At 33.0% G+C, this 22,125-nt stretch overlaps 3 protein-coding genes and 1 long non-coding RNA gene across 7 annotated transcripts; 2 read left to right on the forward strand and 2 right to left on the reverse strand.

Moving 5' to 3' along the window:
- The first annotated feature begins 3,851 nt into the window (after nucleotides 1-3,851).
- Nucleotides 3,852-7,378, forward strand: LOC105122631 (pentatricopeptide repeat-containing protein At4g18840-like). 4 transcript variants are annotated; one of them, XR_841725.1, is made up of 2 exons: nucleotides 3,852-6,211; nucleotides 7,045-7,378. XR_841725.1 is itself a non-coding variant. In XM_011021869.1 (1 exon), exon 1 carries the CDS (start codon nucleotides 3,970-3,972, stop codon nucleotides 5,752-5,754), a length of 1,785 nt encoding a protein of 594 aa, XP_011020171.1. In that variant the 5' UTR covers nucleotides 3,852-3,969; the 3' UTR covers nucleotides 5,755-6,366. The 4 variants fall into 4 exon arrangements, 1 of the variants encoding a protein (XP_011020171.1); XR_841721.1 differs by lacking the exon at nucleotides 7,045-7,378 and adding an exon at nucleotides 7,001-7,018; XR_841727.1 differs by lacking the exon at nucleotides 7,045-7,378 and adding an exon at nucleotides 6,455-6,985.
- A 540-nt stretch (nucleotides 7,379-7,918) lies between these two features.
- LOC105122623 (heme oxygenase-like, multi-helical) lies at nucleotides 7,919-9,966 on the forward strand. Its single transcript, XM_011021851.1, has 3 exons — nucleotides 7,919-8,172; nucleotides 8,741-8,958; nucleotides 9,449-9,966. Exons 1-3 carry the CDS (start codon nucleotides 7,963-7,965, stop codon nucleotides 9,762-9,764), a joined length of 744 nt encoding a protein of 247 aa, XP_011020153.1. The 5' UTR covers nucleotides 7,919-7,962; the 3' UTR covers nucleotides 9,765-9,966.
- Nucleotides 9,967-11,700: 1,734 nt separating this feature from the next.
- LOC105122643 (basic leucine zipper 1-like) lies at nucleotides 11,701-12,698 on the reverse strand. The gene has a single exon (XM_011021888.1). The coding sequence runs from the start codon at nucleotides 12,261-12,263 to the stop codon at nucleotides 11,832-11,834; it is 432 nt and encodes a 143-aa protein (XP_011020190.1). The 5' UTR covers nucleotides 12,264-12,698; the 3' UTR covers nucleotides 11,701-11,831.
- A 2,903-nt stretch (nucleotides 12,699-15,601) lies between these two features.
- Nucleotides 15,602-18,101, reverse strand: LOC105122651 (uncharacterized). Its single transcript, XR_841728.1, has 3 exons — nucleotides 17,085-18,101; nucleotides 16,766-16,869; nucleotides 15,602-15,878 (listed from the first exon to the last, which is right to left on the reverse strand). It is a non-coding gene; the product is annotated as an uncharacterized LOC105122651 (long non-coding RNA).
- Between the last annotated feature and the right edge of the window lie 4,024 nt (nucleotides 18,102-22,125).

Raw genomic sequence — 22,125 nt, forward strand, 5'->3', positions numbered from 1 at the left:
GATCCCCTAAGTTCAATTATGTCTCCACCGCTTTAAACATGTTTGGAGGAAATCTCGAAGTCAGAGAAATCCAAAATGGAATCGAGATCTTCTTGAACCCAAGAAGGAAAATCAACTCCCATTTTCACTAGCTTCACTTGAGCTGTTACAAAAGCATGGAAATGGCCTCGAAACGTTTTAACGAAGACAGAAGACTTGAGCGAATAGTGATCCATCATCCCCGAGGTAGTAATTACTTGTGAAACAGCACATTCATGTAGGTGCCGCACTGACACCTTTATAAATTCTAATTAACATTCAACATTCAACATTCAAGTCAGCAGTTGATGCAACGCTGGTGGTGTGCCTGACATCACCTGTTGTGCTAACATGGAGAATTGCTCAAAACACGAGAAAAGTAAAAGAGGTAGGGTGCTCATGTTTCCTTTGTTTGTTGGACTCAGTTTTGAGCCTAGCATTTCCTTAGTCGGCTCGAGTTTGAGCCTGAGGCTTTCCTCGTGTTTCTGGCAACACTTCCCTTCTTTGTTGTTAGGCTCGGTTTTTAGCCCAACAATTCCTTCTTAAGCTCAGTTTTGAGCCCAAATTGTTTGTCTTCAGTTTTGGGAAGCACCTTTCTTCTTTGTTATTGTGCTAGGTTTTTAGCCCAACATTTCCCCTTTGAGCTAATATTTTCCTTCTCTGTTTTGGACGACATCTTTCATCTTTGTTGTTGGGCTCGGCTTTGGTGCAGCCCCTTCACTTTTTTCGTGGGCTCGGTTTTGGCGGTCCATCAACTGCCATGGGGCTGCCCCAAAGAAATTAATGGAGGATACATGTAAGCGGTTTATAAGTTTTGCCGACCTCCTTTTTTTTTCTACAGAGGTATTTATTTATTTGAAAAGTAATTTTTAAAAAATATTTTTAAATTTTTTATGTATTTTTTTTTAAAAAAATTAGTTAATAAAAAATATTTTTTAGTCAAAGAAAAATTTAGTTTAATTTTCAGAAAAGTATTTTCCTTTTATTTTGAGTGGAAAACACTTTTTAAAAATTATGAAAAAATTATAAATATCATATTATTTACTGATTATATCAAATTTTATTCTTAAATTTTTGATTGATATATTTGAATATTTTTTTTAATATCATCCCTTAAATTTTGATTTAATTTGATTTTTATATTAATTTTAGTTCTTATTTTATAATTTTTATTTGCTTTTCTCTTATTATTATTTTAATTAAAAAATTTTATCTATTAAATTTTATCACCATTATTTTAATTTTTATTTAGTTTATTAAAAATAATTTATAAAATTATTATTATTATTATTTTAATTTCATTATCTTTCAATTTTTTTATTTGTTAGATTTGATCTCTATTATTTTTATTATTATTTATTTTATTTGAGATAATTTATGAAATTATATTTTTTTCAATTTCATACTTATTTAATTTTTTAATCTGTAAGATTTGTTCCTTATTATTTTAATAAACTTGAAAAAAATATTAATAATTTTTTTCAACTTATTTTTTATAAAATAATTAAACACTGAAAAATATTTTTTAATTTATTTTTCATGACATTACTAAATATAAAAAAATAATTTATTTTTTAAAAATTTAATTTTTTTTAAAAATATTTTCTAAAAAAAACTACTTTCTACAACTTAATGTGATTGTGGTTTCTAACATGCAGGATCTTAGAGAAGATTACTTTCAGCTGGATAACGAGGAGGGTTTTACCCAGGAAGCCTAATTGCATCATGAAACCGGTGATATAAGCTAAAAAAAATAAATCGAAAGGTGAAGATTAGAGAAAGAGAGACATAATTGGAATCAATTGCCTTGTTAATGGTGACAGGAAGAAACTGCCACTTCCACCCATCTACTTCTGCAATACAAATATAATATATATCCAAGGAAAGTAAACTAGTCCTTGTTCCTGAATGTGAATCGTCTTCTTTATTGGAAGCTTTCGAAAAAAAATTAATGATTCTTGAAATGAAGCTGTCTTTTGGTTAAAAAGAAAAGAAAAGAAACAAATTGGAGGGTTGTTGAATATCTTCCTAGAGAAAGCAAAAGAACAGAGTTGTGGAGTTTGAACAAAGAAAAATTAGAGTAGAGAAGCTTTGCTGCACTCGGAGCCTTAAACTATGGTTCCTGTCAGTAGATTATAATCTGAAGAAGTCATGAGGGTAGCAGAGGAAGGTTCATCCAAATATTCTTCCCAGCAGCTATTTGATCTCTCCATGCTTGGCCATTTCTTTGATGGTCATGCTTCTCAGTTCAGCCTCTCCGGCTAGGAGATAAAAGATGTGGAACTTGCACTACTACTTCTAGCTTCTGCTGACAAGCTTGAAAATCAGCAATTTGATAATGGGAGAAAATTCCTTAACCTGTTTGGTTTCTTGCCTTCCAACACAGGAATTTCAGTTCAACGAGTTGTTCATTATTTTGCGAAAGCTTCAAGAGAGGATTGAACGAGAAAATGGGTTTGTCACATTAACGGAAATGGAAAGCAACGGACACCTATTGCATCCAGAAGAGACAACAATCACTTCGAATACTGCTTTTATTGCTCTTTTCCTTACGTCAGTACAGTGGAATCCAAGCAGTTGTAGAGCGTTTCTGCTCTGCTAACAAAGTTCATTTCATAGACCTTGCCATCAAAGTGGAGGACACTGCGCACAGTTTTGATCAAGCCCTTGCCAATCAACACGAATGCCCAGTCAAGATTATTAAAAAACATCTGTAGGAACAACATCAAAGCAGAAAACTAAATCCCTGCGCCATGGTGATCACCGAATTTGAGGCAAATGACTGCTCACCAATATTCACGGACCGGTTTCTTCAAGCACTGCTTTTATACAGTGTTTTTTTATGATTGCCTTGGATTTAACATGGATCAACTTGATCCAAATAGAATGACATTGGATGCATGCTTCGGGCAGGAAATCCGAGATACTAGCAGCTGAGGATGGTATGAGAGAATGTTCCAGAACTTGAAGATAGATGGTTGATCAAGGGCAAACTTCGCCAAATTTGGAATGATAGAAGAACTAAGCATGTCATCTTTTTATCAAGCATAGCTGTTGCTTAAGAATTTTGCTTCTGGAAATTCATGCTCTCTTGACAGGAATGGCAAATGCCTCGTAGCCACTTCTTTCTATTTCTGCTTGGAGCTCCCATCAACAGGAACAGACAAAAGAATTGCAGTAAGAAATATAAATCACGTTAATGGAAATATTGGTTTAATAAAATCCAAGGGAAACAAACATTCATGCATGGAAAAAATTTACAATCTACACAAATTGATTTTGTTAAAGATTTTACTTTCCGTTCTTTTATTAAAAGTAGTTGAGTATATTCCATGAACACACCCACAAGAAAAAAAACAAATTAGTAAACGAACTGTAGTCTGATTCTCATTTAAGTCCTCAAAGGTTTTTTCTTAAAATAATCTTTAAAGGCCCAGAATTGAATCCCCATCTGATAATCCTAAAATTGGATTTTATGCAATTAAAATGAAGAATTTGGAATTTTATGTAAAAAATATTGATGATTTTAGACAGATGAATTGAGAAGTTCTAATTTTTTGTAAATCAAACAAGGAAAAAATGTGAAATTTAATTAAGTTTTACTAATATTCTTGAAGGGCTCATTTGAAAGGTTTTTTCCCAAAAAAAAAAAACCCTCGAAAGGACAAAAGAAGACGGTCTAGTTCAGTCAATGAGATGGTTAATTGGTCAGTCAGGCTCTTGACCTCCATTACGTTTTTAAACGTTTGAGTACCCAATCGTGATAAAAAGGAATATTTAAGAACTCAATTGAGAAGCAATATATAGTTTCTGGACTAACTTGAAATTTACTCTATAAAAAATCTCCTCCATGATTTTTCCTGAAGCCATCTTCACATCCTTCTGAGCTAACTAATTTAGCTATCATTACAATCTCTACTAGTTTCTGTCCAAAAACCAAACTTGCCAGACATGAGCATATCTTCTTCCACTCCTTATCTCTCACCGATACCCAGCAAAACCACAGCACTCAACTCTCAACAAAAACAGCAGTTAAGAAAACCTGATCATGCCATTTCTCTTCTCCAAAACTGCAAAAACCCTAAAGATCTAATACAACTACACACCCTTCTCATAAAAACCTCTCTTATCAAAGAAAAGTATGCATTTGGCCGTCTTTTATTGTCATTTGCCTCATTTGACAATCTGGGCTCTCTTAATTATGCTCAAAAACTGTTTGATACTGTTGATATCCCAAGAAACTCATTTATGTATACTACCATGATAAAAGCCTATGCAAATTTTGGTAATCCAAGGGAGGCATTTGCTTTTTATTCAAGAATGTTGTGTGATCAGCATTATGTGTATCCTAATGATTTTACCTTTACTTATGTGTTTTCTGCTTGTTCTAAGTTTAATGGTGTTTTTGAAGGCAAGCAGGCTCATGCCCAGATGATAAAATTTCCTTTTGAGTTTGGTGTTCATTCTTGGAATTCTTTATTGGATTTTTATGGGAAAGTAGGGGAGGTGGGGATTGTGGTCCGTCGAGTATTTGATAAAATTGAGGGTCCTGATGTTGTTTCTTGGAATTGCTTGATTAACGGGTATGTGAAGTCAGGAGATTTGGATGAGGCACGAAGGCTTTTTGATGAAATGCCTGAAAAAGATGTTGTGTCTTGGACTATAATGCTTGTGGGTTACGCTGATGCTGGTTTTTTGAGTGAGGCATCTTGTTTGTTTGATGAAATGCCGAAAAGGAACTTGGTTTCTTGGAGTGCATTGATTAAGGGTTATATACAAATTGGTTGTTATAGTAAGGCTTTGGAGCTTTTCAAGGAGATGCAAGTTGCTAAAGTTAAAATGGATGAGGTCATAGTAACGACTTTGCTCTCTGCATGTGCTAGGCTGGGGGCTTTGGATCAGGGTCGTTGGCTCCACATGTATATAGATAAACACGGGATCCAAGTTGATGCCCATTTATCAACAGCTCTGATTGATATGTACAGTAAATGTGGGCGAATTGACATGGCCTGGAAAGTTTTTCAAGAAACAGGGGATAAGAAGGTATTTGTGTGGAGTTCTATGATTGGTGGGCTGGCAATGCACTCGTTTGGGGAGAAAGCTATTGAGCTCTTCACCAAGATGATAGAGTGTGGAATTGAACCGAGTGAAATTACATACATCAATATTTTAGCAGCGTGTACTCATTCAGGTCTTGTTGAAGTTGGGCTGAAGATATTTAATAGAATGGTGGAAAATCAGAAACCAAAACCAAGAATGGAGCATTATGGATGCGTTGTAGATTTATTAGGTCGTGCAGGTCTGTTGTATGATGCATTTCGGGTTGTTGAAACAATGCCTGTGAAAGCGGATCCAGCTATATGGAGAGCCCTCCTCAGTGCTTGTAAACTACACAGAAATGTCGAGCTGGGAGAGCAAGTTGGGAGGATTTTAATTAAGATGGAGCCACAAAATGACATGAACTACGTGCTTTTCTCCAGTGTTTATGCAGCAGTTAATAGATGGGATATTTCTGGGAAGTTGAGGAGAGAGATGAAAGTACGAGGTATGCAAAAAAATCCTGGATGCAGCTCCATTGAACTCAATGGTGCAGTCCATGAGTTTGTTTCTAGAGACCATTCTCATCCCCAGAGTCAAGTAATTTATGAGTTGTTGCATATATTGACCAATCATATGGTGCAAGAAGATCATGAACCAATGATGACTATCATGGCTGAGAACCAGGGCATTCGGTGAAAAGATGGAAATCTACGTCCCACTGTTAGTTGCAAGCAATGGACATATATATGGTGCAAGATGAGCATGAGCTGATGACGATTGTTGCTGCTGAGAACCGAGATACAGCTGGTCAAAACACCCAGATAGTGCCCTATAAATTTGTTTGCGATGCTCGTGTTTCAAGTTTTGGGGTGAATATGCCATTATTGGGGTTGGTGACCAAATGATTATATTCCTCGAAGACATTTTTTCCACACGCCCATTAAGAATTTTATGGAGTTTATTGATGAGTTTCAAGAAAGGCATGGCTTGGTGACCATCATATAAACTTGACAAGAGGAACTTGATTACTAATAATTGTTCAGGAACTGCATCATTGCAAATGGTGTTGAAAGGAGCTTTACAAGATGCAAGTCAAAATATGTGCTTGTACTTTGCCCATTTTAAGTAGCTGGTGGGGGTAAATTTAACCGAGGTAAGAATTTTACATCTAATATTAGAAGCTTCAACTTGATATGCTATATTTTTCATTACATGCCTTTATGTGTATTAACCGTAACGTTCACTTTATGTAAAGAAAAAAAATTATAGAATAGTGGTTTTCCTGATAGTTCATCCTCTTCGTATTTTTGAGTCGTTTTGAATCCTAGTGCTAGGTGACTTTCGATGCTTGTGCGGTTGGTTGATAACCATCACGATTTTTTCCTTTCTGATGTAGGCAAGACCTTTATTGAGCACATAAATCGCAGATACACGAGTGAAAATTTCGTATGGAAAATGAAAATTAACATTTTCAAATGCTTAAGTGATGGAGGGAACTCATATGCTAGATGGATAAACAGAGGATTCAGGGCACGATGAAGGGCAAAAAATAGTATTTTTGCTTGCCAATAGTCAATTCTTCAATTGTGTTCCCATGTTGAAGGACTTGACAACCTTAGATATCAGAACATTAGCTAAGTAGTTAGGTGGAACAGGGCCATTGATTCAATGACAATTGGTCTTGAAAATTTTTACGTGCAACAGTAACTGAATTTATGACGTCATCGGTAGGATGAAAGACTGAAAGAACTTCAAAGCCTTGAAGCTCGCTAGGAATTTGTATATTGGTTAGTGGCAACATTTTCAGTCAGTATATCTTATTAATTTGGGGTATTTATAGCGTCTTCGCCATTTATTAATCCTTAATTTGGTCTCTATAAAAGGTCCTAAGAGAATTCGTTTGTATTGATATATGATGAGTCCTATAATAGCTGTTGCATAGATTTTATGCATGCAGGATCTTTAACATCTGACTGATTGCGGCAGAAAATGCTCCTCGTAATCAGAGAGAAACAACAGCATAAAGGAAGCGTCTTTTTTTTTGTTTTCTGATTCTGACTAGAGAGGAATTCCTGGATTGGGTCACCAACAAATTTGACAATTGCCAAATGGCAGGCCCCTGCACTAATTTATGCGAAGGTTAGAATCCTTCTGGTGTTGATAAATAACTTTTTCTGCTATGATAGTGGAATTATACAGGCAGCACAGCCAGAAATTAATATTCTGTTTGTAATCTCTTATAATGTACGCACAGAGACACCCTCTCACGTGAATGTGCGCGCATTCTTTATAATGCATGCTAGTTTCAATCTCTTTTATTGATCTGTGACAAGGGAAGGAGGCATGTTAAAAGTTTGAATGGGTTATAGCTCATGTAAATATTTTATTATTATTTTTATATAAAAAAATTTAATTTTTAATTGAGTTATCAAAAAATTCTAAAATTTATGTAGTTTTCTAATATGATACTTTAGCTTGGGTTAGAATTTTTGAAGAAATTCAAAATTTTGATGAAAAATTATAATTTAACTAACTTTATATTATTAGATGTAATTTTTAATTTGGCTATCAGGTTTGAGCTGATGTTTTATAAAGTATTTTAAAATATATTAAAAAAAAATTGAAAAAAAAATTATAATGAAAGTTTAATAATGCTAAAAAAAAGATAGTGAAATATAACCGTCTAAGTGGGTTTGCTTTCTCAAGTTTGGATCTAAGAAGTGACATTTCTGTGAATATACCTGTCCAAAAGCAAAAGAGATTTTTCCATAAAATGGGCCAGGGCCCAATTTAATCCCAGGTCACTTGTCCTTTGCAGGTCAAGTATTTGACCCAATACAGTATTAGGCTCCCATGAAGAGATCAAGTTTTAGCACAAAAGAGCCCACTCCGTCACACGAGCTGATGCGTCTCCCTTCCAGGACGCCACGTACAAACACATTTCAGAGAAAGAGAGGCGGTCAAGGAAAGAAAATGGATACTGTAGAGAAGGATGGTGTGATCGACAGGTGGGTGAAGAAGCACCTTGTACTATATACAGGGGCTACCCGACATCCTTTCATTCTCAGCATAAGAGATGGGACCATCGACTTCTCCTCTTTCAAGAGATGGCTGGTACGTCCTCTATTTACTCTCTTATCTTTGCACTTAACAGTCCAATCGATCACGATGATGTTCTTTTTGTTTGCAGTGGTTAGCTGCGGTTATGGCCCTTATGGGCATGCGGTTGACTGTCTGTATGGCAAATCTTTTTAAGTCTTTTACATCAAAATCAAAATAAGTTTGTATATTGGTAGGAATTTGTATATTGTTTAGTGGCAACTTTTTCAGTCAGTATATCTTATTAATTTTGGGTATTTATAGCGTCTTCCCCATTTATTCATCCTTAATTTGGTCTCTAGAAAAGGTCCTAAGAGAATTCATTTGTATTGACATATGATTGGCCCTATAATAGCTGTTACATAGATTTTCTGCATGCAATATCTTTAATAGAAATATGATATATGCAATATCTAATGTACCAAATAAGTCTTATTGTATATGATGATTCTTGCTGTTGGTTTCTTATGATCATGTCTCAAACACCTTTTAAGCAGAGTGTTTGTTGTTGAGCAATTTGGATTTTTTCTTCTTTTATGCCCGTGCCTAAACATTGGTGACGTAATTAGACTTAAAATTACAGGGGCAAGATTACATATTTGTTAGAGAGTTTGTTCCTTTTACTGCAAGTGCGTTGCTTAAGGCTTCCAAGAATTCAGATGATAACAGTGATATGGAAGTCATATTGAGTGGGCTAGCTTCTCTAAATGACGAGATTTCATGGTTCAAGCAAGAGGCAGCCAATTGGGATGTTCCTCTCTCTGATGTTGTTGTCCACAAGTCAAACCAGAATTATTGCAGGTATCACATCGTATTTGACATATCGTCTTTATATCTGCAAATGTAATGCTTCGAAATTTTCATACGATAATTCATTATTGTTACTGGTTTTTTATATCGACTATGATGTTTTTGCTTCTCTCAATTCAGCAAGTATGGTGACCAGTGTTCGTTCTTTATCAGGCATAGTTGTGCTATTTGAAACCATGCATAGCTGCTTTTTGTACAAGGTGTCACTAAAATTCCAAATATATATAATAATTAACTCTATATCAGGCATAGTTGTGTTGTTTGAAACCATACATAGCTGCTCTTTGTATTTTAAATACAAGGTGTCACTAAAATTCCAAATATATATAATAATAGACATTGGACATCCAAATATAATGTGAATGATCATCCACATCGGATCATTGCTATGCCACAGTAAATAAGCGCTGGCAGTGGAAAAGACGTGTCCATGAATTGTAGAAGGTAGTATTTGAAACTCTATGTTTGCTTACTGTTACAGATTTCTGGAAAGTTTGATGTTACCAGCAGTTGAGTATTCCGTGGTCTTTACAGCCCTCTGGGCCATTGAAACAGTATACCAAGAGAGCTTTTCCCACTGCCTCGAAGATGGCAGCAAAACCCCACCGGAGTTACTGGAGTCTTGCAAACGATGGGGCAGTGAAGGTTTTGGTGAATTTTGCCGCTCACTTAAAAAAGTTGCCAATCGATGTCTAGAGAAAGCTCCAGACGAAGAGCTCAAAAAAGCTGAAATGACATTTCTGCGTGTCCTTGAGCTTGAAATTGAATTTTGGGACATGAGCCATGGGGGGCCTTAATGAGTTGATTAGTTTGAAAACCTCACAGAAAAGGTTAATTGTCTGTTTTTTTTTTTTTTTTTCAATTCGTACTGTTAAGGATATGTTAGGGTGGTTTTAACAAGCTGTTCTTGTAATGTAGTGTTGTGAAAACTATTGACAGCTATCACTGTATGAACATGCTTGTGCTGTTTATGTGCTTCACTCGGCGGAATTACTATGATGCTAGTAATATCTTTTGAAAAAAAAATGTAGTCTCGAATCATCGGAGATCAGAACCTGTGGTGCCTAGCAGATATGTTGCTGTGGGAACGTGAATATGAGTAAAGCTCCATATAAGTGCTAGACTTGATTTATACATTTGCTGGACTAATCAAATCCGGAATCTGGCCTTTCTCGGGCCCTGTTACTGGATCTCGAGAGGCCGAATCTTTCATTTTGAAATACCCTTTGGTTAGCTGGACTGGGTTGAATTTACTCAATGGCCATCGTATTAGCTCAGACCTCAACAATTAACACGACATTGATCAAATACCTAACACCATTTGTCTACGCTATCAGAAAAAATAAAACGAAGAAGAGATGACTCGATAATGTTAATAACTATCAGACGAGAGAGATGCGTATTTCTCTGAACTACATCCAGTCCAATAGAAAAATGGATCAAAGGATCGCATGGCCAGATCTGGACTTTAAAAATTCCATGGTATGGGAACCAATACAGAGCCTGCAACGCCAATCAGTGCCATGTCATACACAGAAAAAGATCACTGTCGTGACGCAATCCTTGGCAGTAACCATTACGACAAAATGTCACCTTCGTTTAGCTATGTACGTTATATTATCTTATCAATGTAAAACCTTCAGTCCAAGTCCGAAATTGCGGGATTTTGTTTTTATCATAAAACAATCTGCACTGTGTGATTGGACGAGGAAATAATATATCTGTCCATACATTGCATTTAGCTAGGCTGATGTGACAGGTGGATTTGGAAACACGGATATGCTAATCATGAAATTTTAAGGATGCATTTAGTCACCATGTAAGACTGGAGTAGATTATCTCAAAATAATATAAATAATATTTTAAAATTTAAATGGTTATATAGTTGTAAATTTGAATTTTATTATTTTAATTTATTAAATAAAAAATAATATGTATTTATACAAGTTCTAAGTTTAAATAACTTTTACTTAAAAGAAAATATTAAAAAATAATATAAAATATATTTTAAAATTTTATTGAACAATTTAAATTTTGAAATTAAAAATTTCACATCTAGCACTTGCAAATTAGTGTCTTGTCTTATCTCATGTATCAAACAAGGCAGTTACGGAAGTTCCATGCGTGAGAAACTTGTCATCTCAAAAAAATGGTTACTTCAATCGCTGGAATTATAGTGTCTTTGATACGCTCCTTCTTATTTATGAATGTAGACTCTAGAAAGCATGCAGAAACTAAATCATTGATGTACAGTGATGCTGAGATAAATGCCAAAGCAGGCAAAGAGTGCTACACGAAATTAAACTTAACTTACATTCCTCTTTGATTTGTACATAATAAGTTCAATGGAAGAGGGGGCCACAAGACGGTCTCAGAAACCTGGCCAGATAATATGGATAAGCTGATTGTTCTTGCCCACTCCCATGAATATACAGGTGATAACGGTGTCTAATTATCATTTATGGTTTGTTGTTTATCCTGGTGATGATGATGGTCATATGAATGCAGTCACCCATATTATATATATACAGTGATTTAGTCTTCACATCGACGCAGTTGGGCAGGGGGGAGGTTTCTTTGACCGTTTATCTTGGATAACTTTTAAGAATATTTTGTTCTTATCCTGAAGTTAACCTTTATCTTCTGTTTTAGGCTCTTAGCCTTCTCCCTCTCCAAACAAATGATGCATGATCGATCGGTGCCTAATTTCTTGTACCAGAAAAAAAAATGAACTTGAGAAAGAAAATTACACCGCGAGATTTTATTCTGCAAACATACAAGATATAAACAAATGTGAATAACATGAGCAGAGAAATCAAAAGCGCAATCATGAGACAATGACATGGAAATAAAAACTAGAACGACTAGAACTTGAACATCCCAGAAGCTGTGATGGGCTTCACTGGACTAGAAACTTGCCATGGGTTCAAAAATCTGTCTGAAACTTCAATATCTTGATCAGATTCCGGGACTTCATAACCTGAAAGAATTTGTTGCAAATTCTTCAAATTTTCTGCCAGCTTCATCTTTTCATCCCTCAAGATTTTGTTCTGTGATTCGAGAGCAAAATGGCTTTGCCAAATTGCAACAAATTTTTCGTTATCTTCGTATATTTTTCTCTCCAGAATTGATTTTTCACTAACCAATCCTTCCAGGTGCTTTTGCCTCTTCATTCGCGACCGCCTGGCGGATTCTCTGTTAGAAATCATTCTTTTTCTTCTCTTCTCGTCAATCATAGCATGTGGCCCATCAACGTCGGAACCTGATGAGCCTGCCTTTGCCAGTGATGATGACATTTTCTGGATTAATCAATGGACTTATTATGAGACACAATAGTTGCAGTCAGCACGCCTTGGATAATGAAAAAGAAAAGGCAAGTGTTGGTGTGTGAGACACGAAATTAATTAGGCAAGTTTAAGAAAAGACGTAGAACCAGTACAGGAGGACAACCGATACTGAATGGGAGATTTTTATCTGACAGAACAGTCTGAAATATTTCATATCATGAGCAGAAATGCAAGAAAGTTCTATAATAATGAAACCATGACTGAAAATCTTCGTAGATATGAGAAAGAATAAGAGGAAGGAAATCTCGGCGGAGTTAATGTTAGAGAAATATATTGGAAAGGTACGGAGGATTTGAAAATCCAGGTGAGTGTATTTATAGATAGGATTCTGAGTATAAAAAAGAGGAGAGCAATCGTCCTGCTGGAGAAGAAAATAAACTTGTGGCTGCAATTCGATTTGTATATTCGTTTTCCATTTGTATTACTGGCAATATTTAAAAAATCTACCTCTTGATAACTCATAATAGAAAGCTTTGAAATGTTCTTCCCAGCTGTTGTTTTCTTATTGGACAAGCTTGACCACTAGAAATTCTAGTTGTGAAACCAATTTATCGGTGAGGACTTTTAAAATATCGACTCCTCGGGATATTGAAAGGACCTCGGAAAAAGGAAACAAATTGTTACTGCTAGTTTGGCAATTGGCTGCGAAGACAATTATATCATGTCTGTGGAAGACATGCGTGAATTACATGGGTTTTAAAAAACTTAATTTAACTGGTCCAAATCGTGGTGTCTGGAGCCGTCTTATTCAACTCTGTATATGACCTCTCTACTCCATGGATTTCTGTGACAATGGTGGCATTATTATAATCTATAATGCTATATTTAATATATTCTTTGTTTTTTTATTTCAATTTATGATTTGATGTCCTGACTCATTTAAGGGTTTCTTTTTTCTTTCTTGTTTTTATGTCGTTACAGTAGATTTATTGTATTGTGATGCAGATATATTCCAGGATACTTGGATGAAAAATTCTCTCAATCTCTCTCTCTCAGAATCAAAAAAAGATATAGCCTAAGAAATATATGAAAATTATATTTAAAATACTAAGAGAAATATGTGAAAATAAATATTATTCATGAATATAATAAATAGTACAAAGCAGGAATGGTATCTTGTAAATAATATTATTATAAAAAAGAATGAGATAAGATGACTCAGATTAATTTTATAATATTATTAATAAATAAGAAATATTATTTATGAACACTAAATAAATAGTGAAGAAAAAAAGAGACGTGGGGTTTGGTTGGACAGCACCCCTACCAGATGTGTTGGACTCAGTTAGGTGTGGCCCAACCAAGCTGCTTTATGTTTTTTTTTATATGATGGTTTTTTTTTTGTGTTGTAGTTTTAGATCTAATTTTCATTATATATATATATATATATATATATATATATATATATATATATATAAATGTAAATTGTATGTGTTTAGGTGTTGCATAGTTGCATTTAAACCATTTTTCTCATATTGATTTAATTTGAATTGATTTTGATTTGAGATGCAGAAATATTTGCATCTTTTCAGATCTATCATGGAAAAAATATATGTATGTGCGTATCTGTATTATCTGTCAATATAATATAAATCTGAGTCTAGCTTCTCTGATATATTACTCATATGTGCACTTTGCTAACTTTAAGATTTATCTTCTTCTTCTTCTTTTCTGCTGCCGAAGATAATACTTTTATTAGCTGGTAAAAGCTTAGTTAATTGGAATGGCTTTTGGAGAGATGAATGTATGAAGCATTTACTAGCTTCAGTCGATCAATTAATGGAATGAGTAGTTGGAAATGAACTGTCATTCGATTCGTATTTTCCCAGATTTTAGTGCATTGCAACAGCCAACAGTGTAAATTGTACGAGACAGAACCTGCTATAGCATCCATGCACCAGTCCTTGGATTCAAAAGCACTCACGGCCGAGGCTCGAGTTCTTGGATTCAAAACTCAATTTCTGGAGTGCAAGGTATCCGAGTCGGGGATATCACCTGGGCCTGGTCCTAAGGCCCAAAACATCAAACAAAGGTTTTAGAAATTTTGCCGAGGTGAGTAAAGAAAATATTGAAAGAGGCAAAGATCAGATCCTGCTATAGCATCCATGCACCAGTCCTGATAATCTACAAGTGCCTCAATCTCGGTAATCTATTCCTCACATTAACAAGGAATTCAACTTCCATGGATAAAGATACATGCCATGATGTTTATTCAAAGAAATATTATCATGCCAAATTTGATTTATATCATTGTCGTGACTTAGTTAACAGGATGGCTTTGTCAATGGTAAGAATGTAGTGTATTACTATATTTATAGAGCTTTCAAGGATAAGAGGGGTCACAAGAAATAATAAATAAATAAATAAAAAAGATAATTACAAAAAACTTCATATCTCAGTTGTTTCTTGAAAAATTACAAGTTTACATGTTAAATAATAATTTATATCACTAACCTCACACACAAAAAAAATAAAAGAAGAGTAAAATAATATCCAAATATTTACAAATTTACCATTATGTTTATTTTAATAACTACAAAGTTCTTGAAGCTTAAAAATAACATATAACTAATTCATGAGTCCATGCTCTAATATAAGTTGAATCAATTTTTTTAAAACATAAAACAAAACACTATGAACATGGGGATTTTTTTGGCAATGTTATTAAACTCGGGTAAGCAGGTAAATTTTCAAATCCTCTAATATAATTTTTTACCTAACACAAGTTTTTAATTAAACTATATAAGAGCTAATCCTAACCCGATGTAAATTAATTAATTCAATAAATTCAAAGAAGAAAAAAAAATAATTAGTTTTTATATAATTTAATTGAAAACTCCATGTAGATCGAGGGGCTAATATGAAAATACAAAAGCTAATTAAATCCATCATGTTATCATTTTAATACCTTTTCAAAAAAACTCCTATTGAATTTTTTACAAGTTGATCTATAATTTTATATGAAGATACAAAGAGCTAGACACAAATATAATTTATTGGAGAATATAAGAATTTTTTTTATCACAAATGAAAAATCAAAGAAAAAATAAAAAGGAAGTCAACGACACATTAGAGATTCAACAATCACATGTGCTGCACATGAAAGAAAAGAAGGCTAAGACTAATCAAATGATATAGCGAAATAATATTTTTAACCACCAAAATCAATCGCATATGGCACCTAAATGTGGGGAGTAGATGACACGCGTCAATATTTTTGTGTTTTTTTTTAAATACTACTCTACCCTACCCAAACATTATTAAAAAAAAAACTATTTTGAAATTACAAACTAGCCCCTCAAATCAAGTCAAGCTATTGGAAATTTGAATCTACGAATAATAGAATAATTATACTTCAGTAAAAAATATAAAATGCCCGAAAAAACCCTATACCACATGTTCTTTCTGTATTCAACTATCCCAAGGACTTGCTGCATTGCATTGATGACTTCTTCTTCAAGAGCAAGTACCTTAGCTCTGTGTACTTTACCATCCCAGCTTCTTCTATAGTGTAAGAGCAGGATAATAGTCTCACTGGACTCATATCTTATCGAGAAGTACAATCTGGATTCAAGAAAGAATGAGAGTTTAGCTATACCTACAGGACCTATATGCAAAGTCAAGAGCATTCTAGCTTATTGGTTCATAGTCCTCCACCTGTTGAAGAGAGGCTAGTACTCTACCCAAGGCATTCTCTATCCACAGGCTTTCTCAATATGTGATTTATATGGATTCATGCGATAAGGTTGACCCTCCGCCTTAGATATTCAAAGGTCTAACTCTACTAAAAACACTTTTCAACCCACTTTCTTTCCATCTCTTTTCCCTGTTCTCTATCTATAAAATTCCTAACATTTGTAGACATAAGCATGAAAAGTTAAATGATTATTTACTATGCGAAAAAATAATGAAAAGACTTAGAGACCCTTTAACAATTCTAAAATGACAAATACACCAAAGGAAAAGGTTGTTTTACTTCTAAAAGACAATTTTTTCAGGGTTTTTCAACGGCAAAATCTTCAATTCACTGTTACAAAGTTTTTCCGGCGTGCTTTAGCTCTCTCTTTAAAGGTGCTTAAAAAAAATAAGCATTTCAACAAACAAGATGCATGCATCTTCAAAAGAAGCATTCGACATTAAATTCGATGGGTTTCAAACCATACTTTCACGAAATGACAAACTTTCATAATCAATGGAACTCGTATATTGCTATTGCCCATTCAGCAGTTGGGTAAACAACAGTGAGGTTAGAGCATTTGCCATTATAGAATTATATTCTCCTTTTTTATTTTCTTAGGTAATTTGTAAATGCATATACTTGTCTATGCACATGTTAAACTGCTTGTTTGCAAAGACTGAAGTCTCACAATATGCTGGCATCGATGCATGCACAAACTCCATGGCATATGCGATTTGAAAAGGAAGAAGTGAGAGTTATGGTTTGCAATTACTGGTCTTAATTTTCTGAGCAGCCACACTGATGATGGCTTGCAAGTTCATGATGGATTACTCCATGTATCTTCTCTCACTCTGCCTCTGATATCCATGGATGTGCCTTCAAGAATAAAAAAACAGAGACTCTATTACTGGGAAGTATAAATTTCTTTACAATAATTATTATAACTGAATATTAAATCTTGGATGTGCCTTCAAGAATAAAAAAACAGAGACTCTATTACTGGGAAGTATAAATTTCTTTACAATAATTATTATAACTGAATATTAAATCTTGGACTATAACAACAAGACAACTTGTTGGGCAATTTGTACCTTGAGATAGACATCTACAACTCGGTAAAGGCCATCATCAAAGGGTCTAGCTTGCTCCGGTAGTTAAATTGCAAGATTATAGAATCTATCAGGCTAAAATTTGCATCTGATGCAATCTCAGAAAGATAACCATCAATTAGTTTACTAACAAGCATCAAAGTGGGTGATCTCACATTGCCACCTCCACTATTCTCGTTAGCTTCAATTTCACCTACATTACTCTCTTATTCAAATCCATCCAGGAAGTGGCCACCTCCACCATCCTCCATCAAAATGACTTTTATCGAACAGTTTTCTGACACAGAAAGAAATAGGAGAGTGCCCGAACAGCCACCATGGTTCCAGCCCAAAATTGCAGCAGCCCACTACAATCACAGCCTCTCTCTATGTTGAACAACCCCACAAATCGCGCCAAACCCTACCACTTGAACAAACCCAAAAATCCAGCCTGAAGCAGCAACCAATAACCCAAAAATCTCCACCAATTTCAACCTCCTTCAAACCCGAAATCTACCCAGAAATCGCAACCCTCTTCCTCTCTAAACAGAGTCGAAATCAACCCGCAAAAAAAAAAAAAAACCATAATCTTTGCCGTCAACACATCCCGAAGCAGACATATAATGAATATTGCAAACAACTCATCCTCCCTCATCTCATCCACCAATTTTTCGGCGTCATCAGTTTTACCTTGCAAATTAGAGTGTAGAAGAAATCTATGCCATAGAAAAAAAAAAAGATATCTCTATAAAAGGAAATTAAATTATATATTGCTCCTATTGATATTGCTCGTCCAGAAGAGAAACGAAAAGGCGTACTTCCTGCCTGGCTTCCTAAAGAGAACATTGATTGTGAGGTCTTCTTTCAGGCCACCAGGTGTCGTTGATTGTTGTTGTTGTTGGGAGAAATCTTTAAACAATAAATATTCAGGGTTGTGATTTTGGAATAGATAAAACAATTAAGGGAAAAACTAAACCGCGCGTATTTAGCCTATTCATTGGCAATCTAAAATGAAATGCGTTGAAGGATATTTTGAAATTAACTTTTTATCCTTCGCCCTTCAGTTTTTAAAGCTTTATTTAAGAGGTATAATAATTTTTGCACGTGACTAATTTGTAATTTTTTTTATTTTTTTAATAACAATTCAGTATCTTATTGTCTTTAAAAAGTAAACAATCAGAATTTTTCATCTACAAATCATATAATAAATTTAATTTTATCGTGAACAATTGAATTTTACAAGTATCCTTGTTACACAAATTTATTAGCCTTAGCTTCTTGATTTAATTGTCATTTCCTTATGATTTTTATTATTATTATTATTTAGTCTTGTTAGTTTTTTTATATGGTTTTATGAATAATTAAATTACTTTATTGTCCTTGTCATTGAAAATTTTTAGTCTTGACTTAAAAAATTTGTTTAAATTTTATAAAGTTTATTTTTTATTATTTTGTCATTAAAATATTTTTAATCTCGTGCATATACAAAAAAAAACTACTAATACATGTTAGGCCCGCATAGCAACTTCGTCATTTTATGGCATGTGCAACTAATGAAGTTGGTTAAAATCAAGTTTTTACCACATTATTTGATGTGTCAGGCATCCTCTTTTATTTATGAACGACATATCTATAATAGTGAGGTGTGATTTGATGTTTATTAATTTTTATTTTTTTAGATTAATATAGGTGTTCGGATTAGCTTGCGCGCATCACGACTAATTCCACGGACCCTGAAGTTAACGACTATACAAGCTTCCAGTAGCCATCATATGAGCAATCAAGAACTCGAACATGAAATCACAGAGGAAGCAAACCCCTTAATCCCAAATTGTTACCACCTGACCACCACCTAAATGATTTTTTTTCTCTCTCTTTTTTTTTAGGTTGTATGTTGATCATGCAAAAAATTATATCAATTTTTTTTTAATCTTTTTATCAGGTTCTTCTTTTATTAACTGTAATTGTTTTATTTACATCGATTGTTTATAGTTGGATTTTATTTTCAATTTAATCTCTAGTTATTTAATTTTGTTATGTTTTTATTTAATTTAGTTCTTATTCTTTTAATAGTTATTTTTTTATTTTTCAATTTTTTTTTGATTTATGTTTTTCTTCAATTCCTTTCATAGCGTTTCTTTCTATTTATTTTTTGTGTTAAGTTTGGTGCTGGTTCTTTTAAATGTTATTTTCAATCATTTTTTTCAATTATTTTTTTTTTTGTAATTTTATTCATAACATTTAATTTCACTTGAATTTTCCCTTGACATTCATTTCCAGACAATTATTTTCAATTGGTTTTTATATTGAATTTAGTTTTGATTTTTTAAATTGTTATTTATTTTTGTTTTACATTGATTTTTTTATCATCAATTTCATTTCTCAATATTAATTTATTTAAAAACCTTGTTTTTTAATTTTTTAGATTTATTTTTAATAGAATCACTTTAATCTGATGATTCAAGTCATAGATTTGAAAAATTAATCCAGGTTGGTTTTGATATTTTCTTAAAATATTTTCTTTTCAAATATTTTTTTCCCTGAATTGTTTCACTTTACTATTTATAGAGTTGTTTAAATTTCATATTCCAAATCATTTGTGTTATTTTTTCACCCTGATTGGCTTGCAGGTTTACTCAATGTTTCTTGAATTTTTTTATATATTTTCATTATATTAACCATTGTCATTTTTTTATATTTTTCTGTTTCGTCTGTCTTTTCATGATATTTTTCATGATATGATTTCTTCCCAGCAGAGGAAGAAAGAAAAGGAGAAGAGAGTCGCCACTGGCAAAACCTGTCGAACACCATCGTTATGACTAAAAAATTTGAAGGAATACATAACAGCAATCCACCTTTTTTTTTTTTGTTTTTTGCCTGCTGCTTCATGTTTTTTTTTTTGTTTTTTTTCTGGGCAGCAAGATTGAAAACTCGTTAAGCATCTATAATTGATTTTCATTAATTGCCTATCGGCTAAACAAATCGTGACCACTGGTTTTTGGCTGTACCTTTTATATTATAAGCTTCACATAATAATTATACATATCAATTTATTGTAGCGGTGTGATCATCATATTTGGAATGTTAAATAAAAATGGCAATAACAAAGAAACGAAGAGGCAAGATAATAAATAATTAATTCTAAAGAAAGAGAGAGTAGATCTAACTTGGTGCCTGTATTGGATTAGCATATGATATTTTTAAATTAAAAATATATTAAATTGATATATATATATATATATATATTCAATACTAGCATGTTAAGATTATTAAAAAAATTAATTTAATATTTTTTCAGTAAAAAAATTGAAAACAGAAGTTATTATAATGCAAAATGAATCACCTGATAAATTAGTCCATGTTTGGTGTCGTACTTGTTTGATTTTTTTATTTTTCCATGTTTTGAAAAGAAAACACGCAACATGATCGGTATCAACATTGCATGTTCACGTGGTTCCCGGTTTAAAAAAACCCACTGAATGTTTGTATAAATAAGAAAAATGTTTTCGCTTCTGTACGTTTTACAGGCAGGGAGAGAATTTTAACCTGTTTTTTTTATTAAAATTTGATGTTTTAAAAAAATTATTTTTTAGTGCTTTTATATGTTCATTTTAAAAATAAAAATATATTATTTTAATATTTTTTAAAACAAAAAATATTTTAAAACACAACCAACACTAAACTAACAAACACCCTTTTAGACTTCTTGTTTTGCTGAATTTGAATAAATCACCAGCGTTACAAATTTAAATAGTTGGCAAAACTATCTTCACCCACAAAACACATCACTTTATAAAAATAAAAATAAATATTTTAAGATGCATTATTCCTTAAAATTTTCATATATTATAGTAAATTTAATGACCTCTACTTCAAGACCATGTAGACTTCTCACTAAACAAATCTTTTTCTTGAGAGATATCAAACTCTCATAGAATAAATATCAGTATAAAATCTTTTAATGGTGTTGATAAAAGGCTCTATGAAGATCAAATCAATATCAAAAATATTTATATAAAGGATGACATTGATAAAAACATTAAAAAGTTTTATGAATATATAGAAAACGTGGAGAAAAAAAATCCAAGGAACAGGAGAAGAGAATTAAGAGAGGGTTCCTTTTTCTTTTCTTTCTCTCTCCTTTTATATCATCTTATTTTTACTATCTCGTGTAATGCATAAGGGGTAGAAAAGTAGTTTTATATAATTAAAAAAAGATTATCTTACTATTTATATTATTATATCTAATTAATATAAGTATGAATAATTTATTTATATTTAATAAGATTACAATAAATATTATAATTATTAATTTAAATTCAAGACATGAGGGCTTAGTATAAAATGAACTTTTAGTTATACACCTAACATGAACCTAACATGAGAGATGCTGAACACAATTCATGCCTGGAGCTCAAAAAACACACGGCTAACTTATAATTACGGTTCTGTTTGTTTATGTGTTTTAAAAGTGTTTTTAAAAATTTTTTATTTTTTTTTATTTTTTTATTAACTTTAAATTAATATATTTTTTAATATTTTTAAATTATTTTAATGTGTTGATATAAAAAATAATTTATATAAAAAAAATTATTAATATATATTTTAATATAAAAAGTTATTTAAAAAATAATAACAAGTATACTTCTATACACGCTGTACATCCAAAAATGATTAGAAATGATTTTGTCCACCCACTACAGGGTTAAGAGTGAATGCATTCAGGTTTAATATGCAGTCAGATGCGGTCATATCTAGACCTAATATAAGAATAGATATAGATACGTATATATAGCTAGGCACAATCTGCCACCCCTTTACTTTGAGCTGGGCGCCGCAAAAAATATAATCTCCCATCGGGTTTTGATTTTCGTGCGGTATCTCTAAAATGGAATTGGTTTGAGAAACCATGACCCATCACTATCCATCAAAAACCACCATTTCCACGTCATTGATTGCCATAACACATATATTGCAAACCAAGGTTTGGCCTAGCGGGTGGAAGGGGTTTGTCTCCTTCTACTGCACCTGAGTTCGAGCCTTG

This window comes from Populus euphratica, unplaced genomic scaffold (genome assembly GCF_000495115.2).
Source record: "Populus euphratica unplaced genomic scaffold, PopEup_1.0 scaffold1.1, whole genome shotgun sequence".
Taxonomy (NCBI): domain Eukaryota; kingdom Viridiplantae; phylum Streptophyta; class Magnoliopsida; order Malpighiales; family Salicaceae; genus Populus; species Populus euphratica.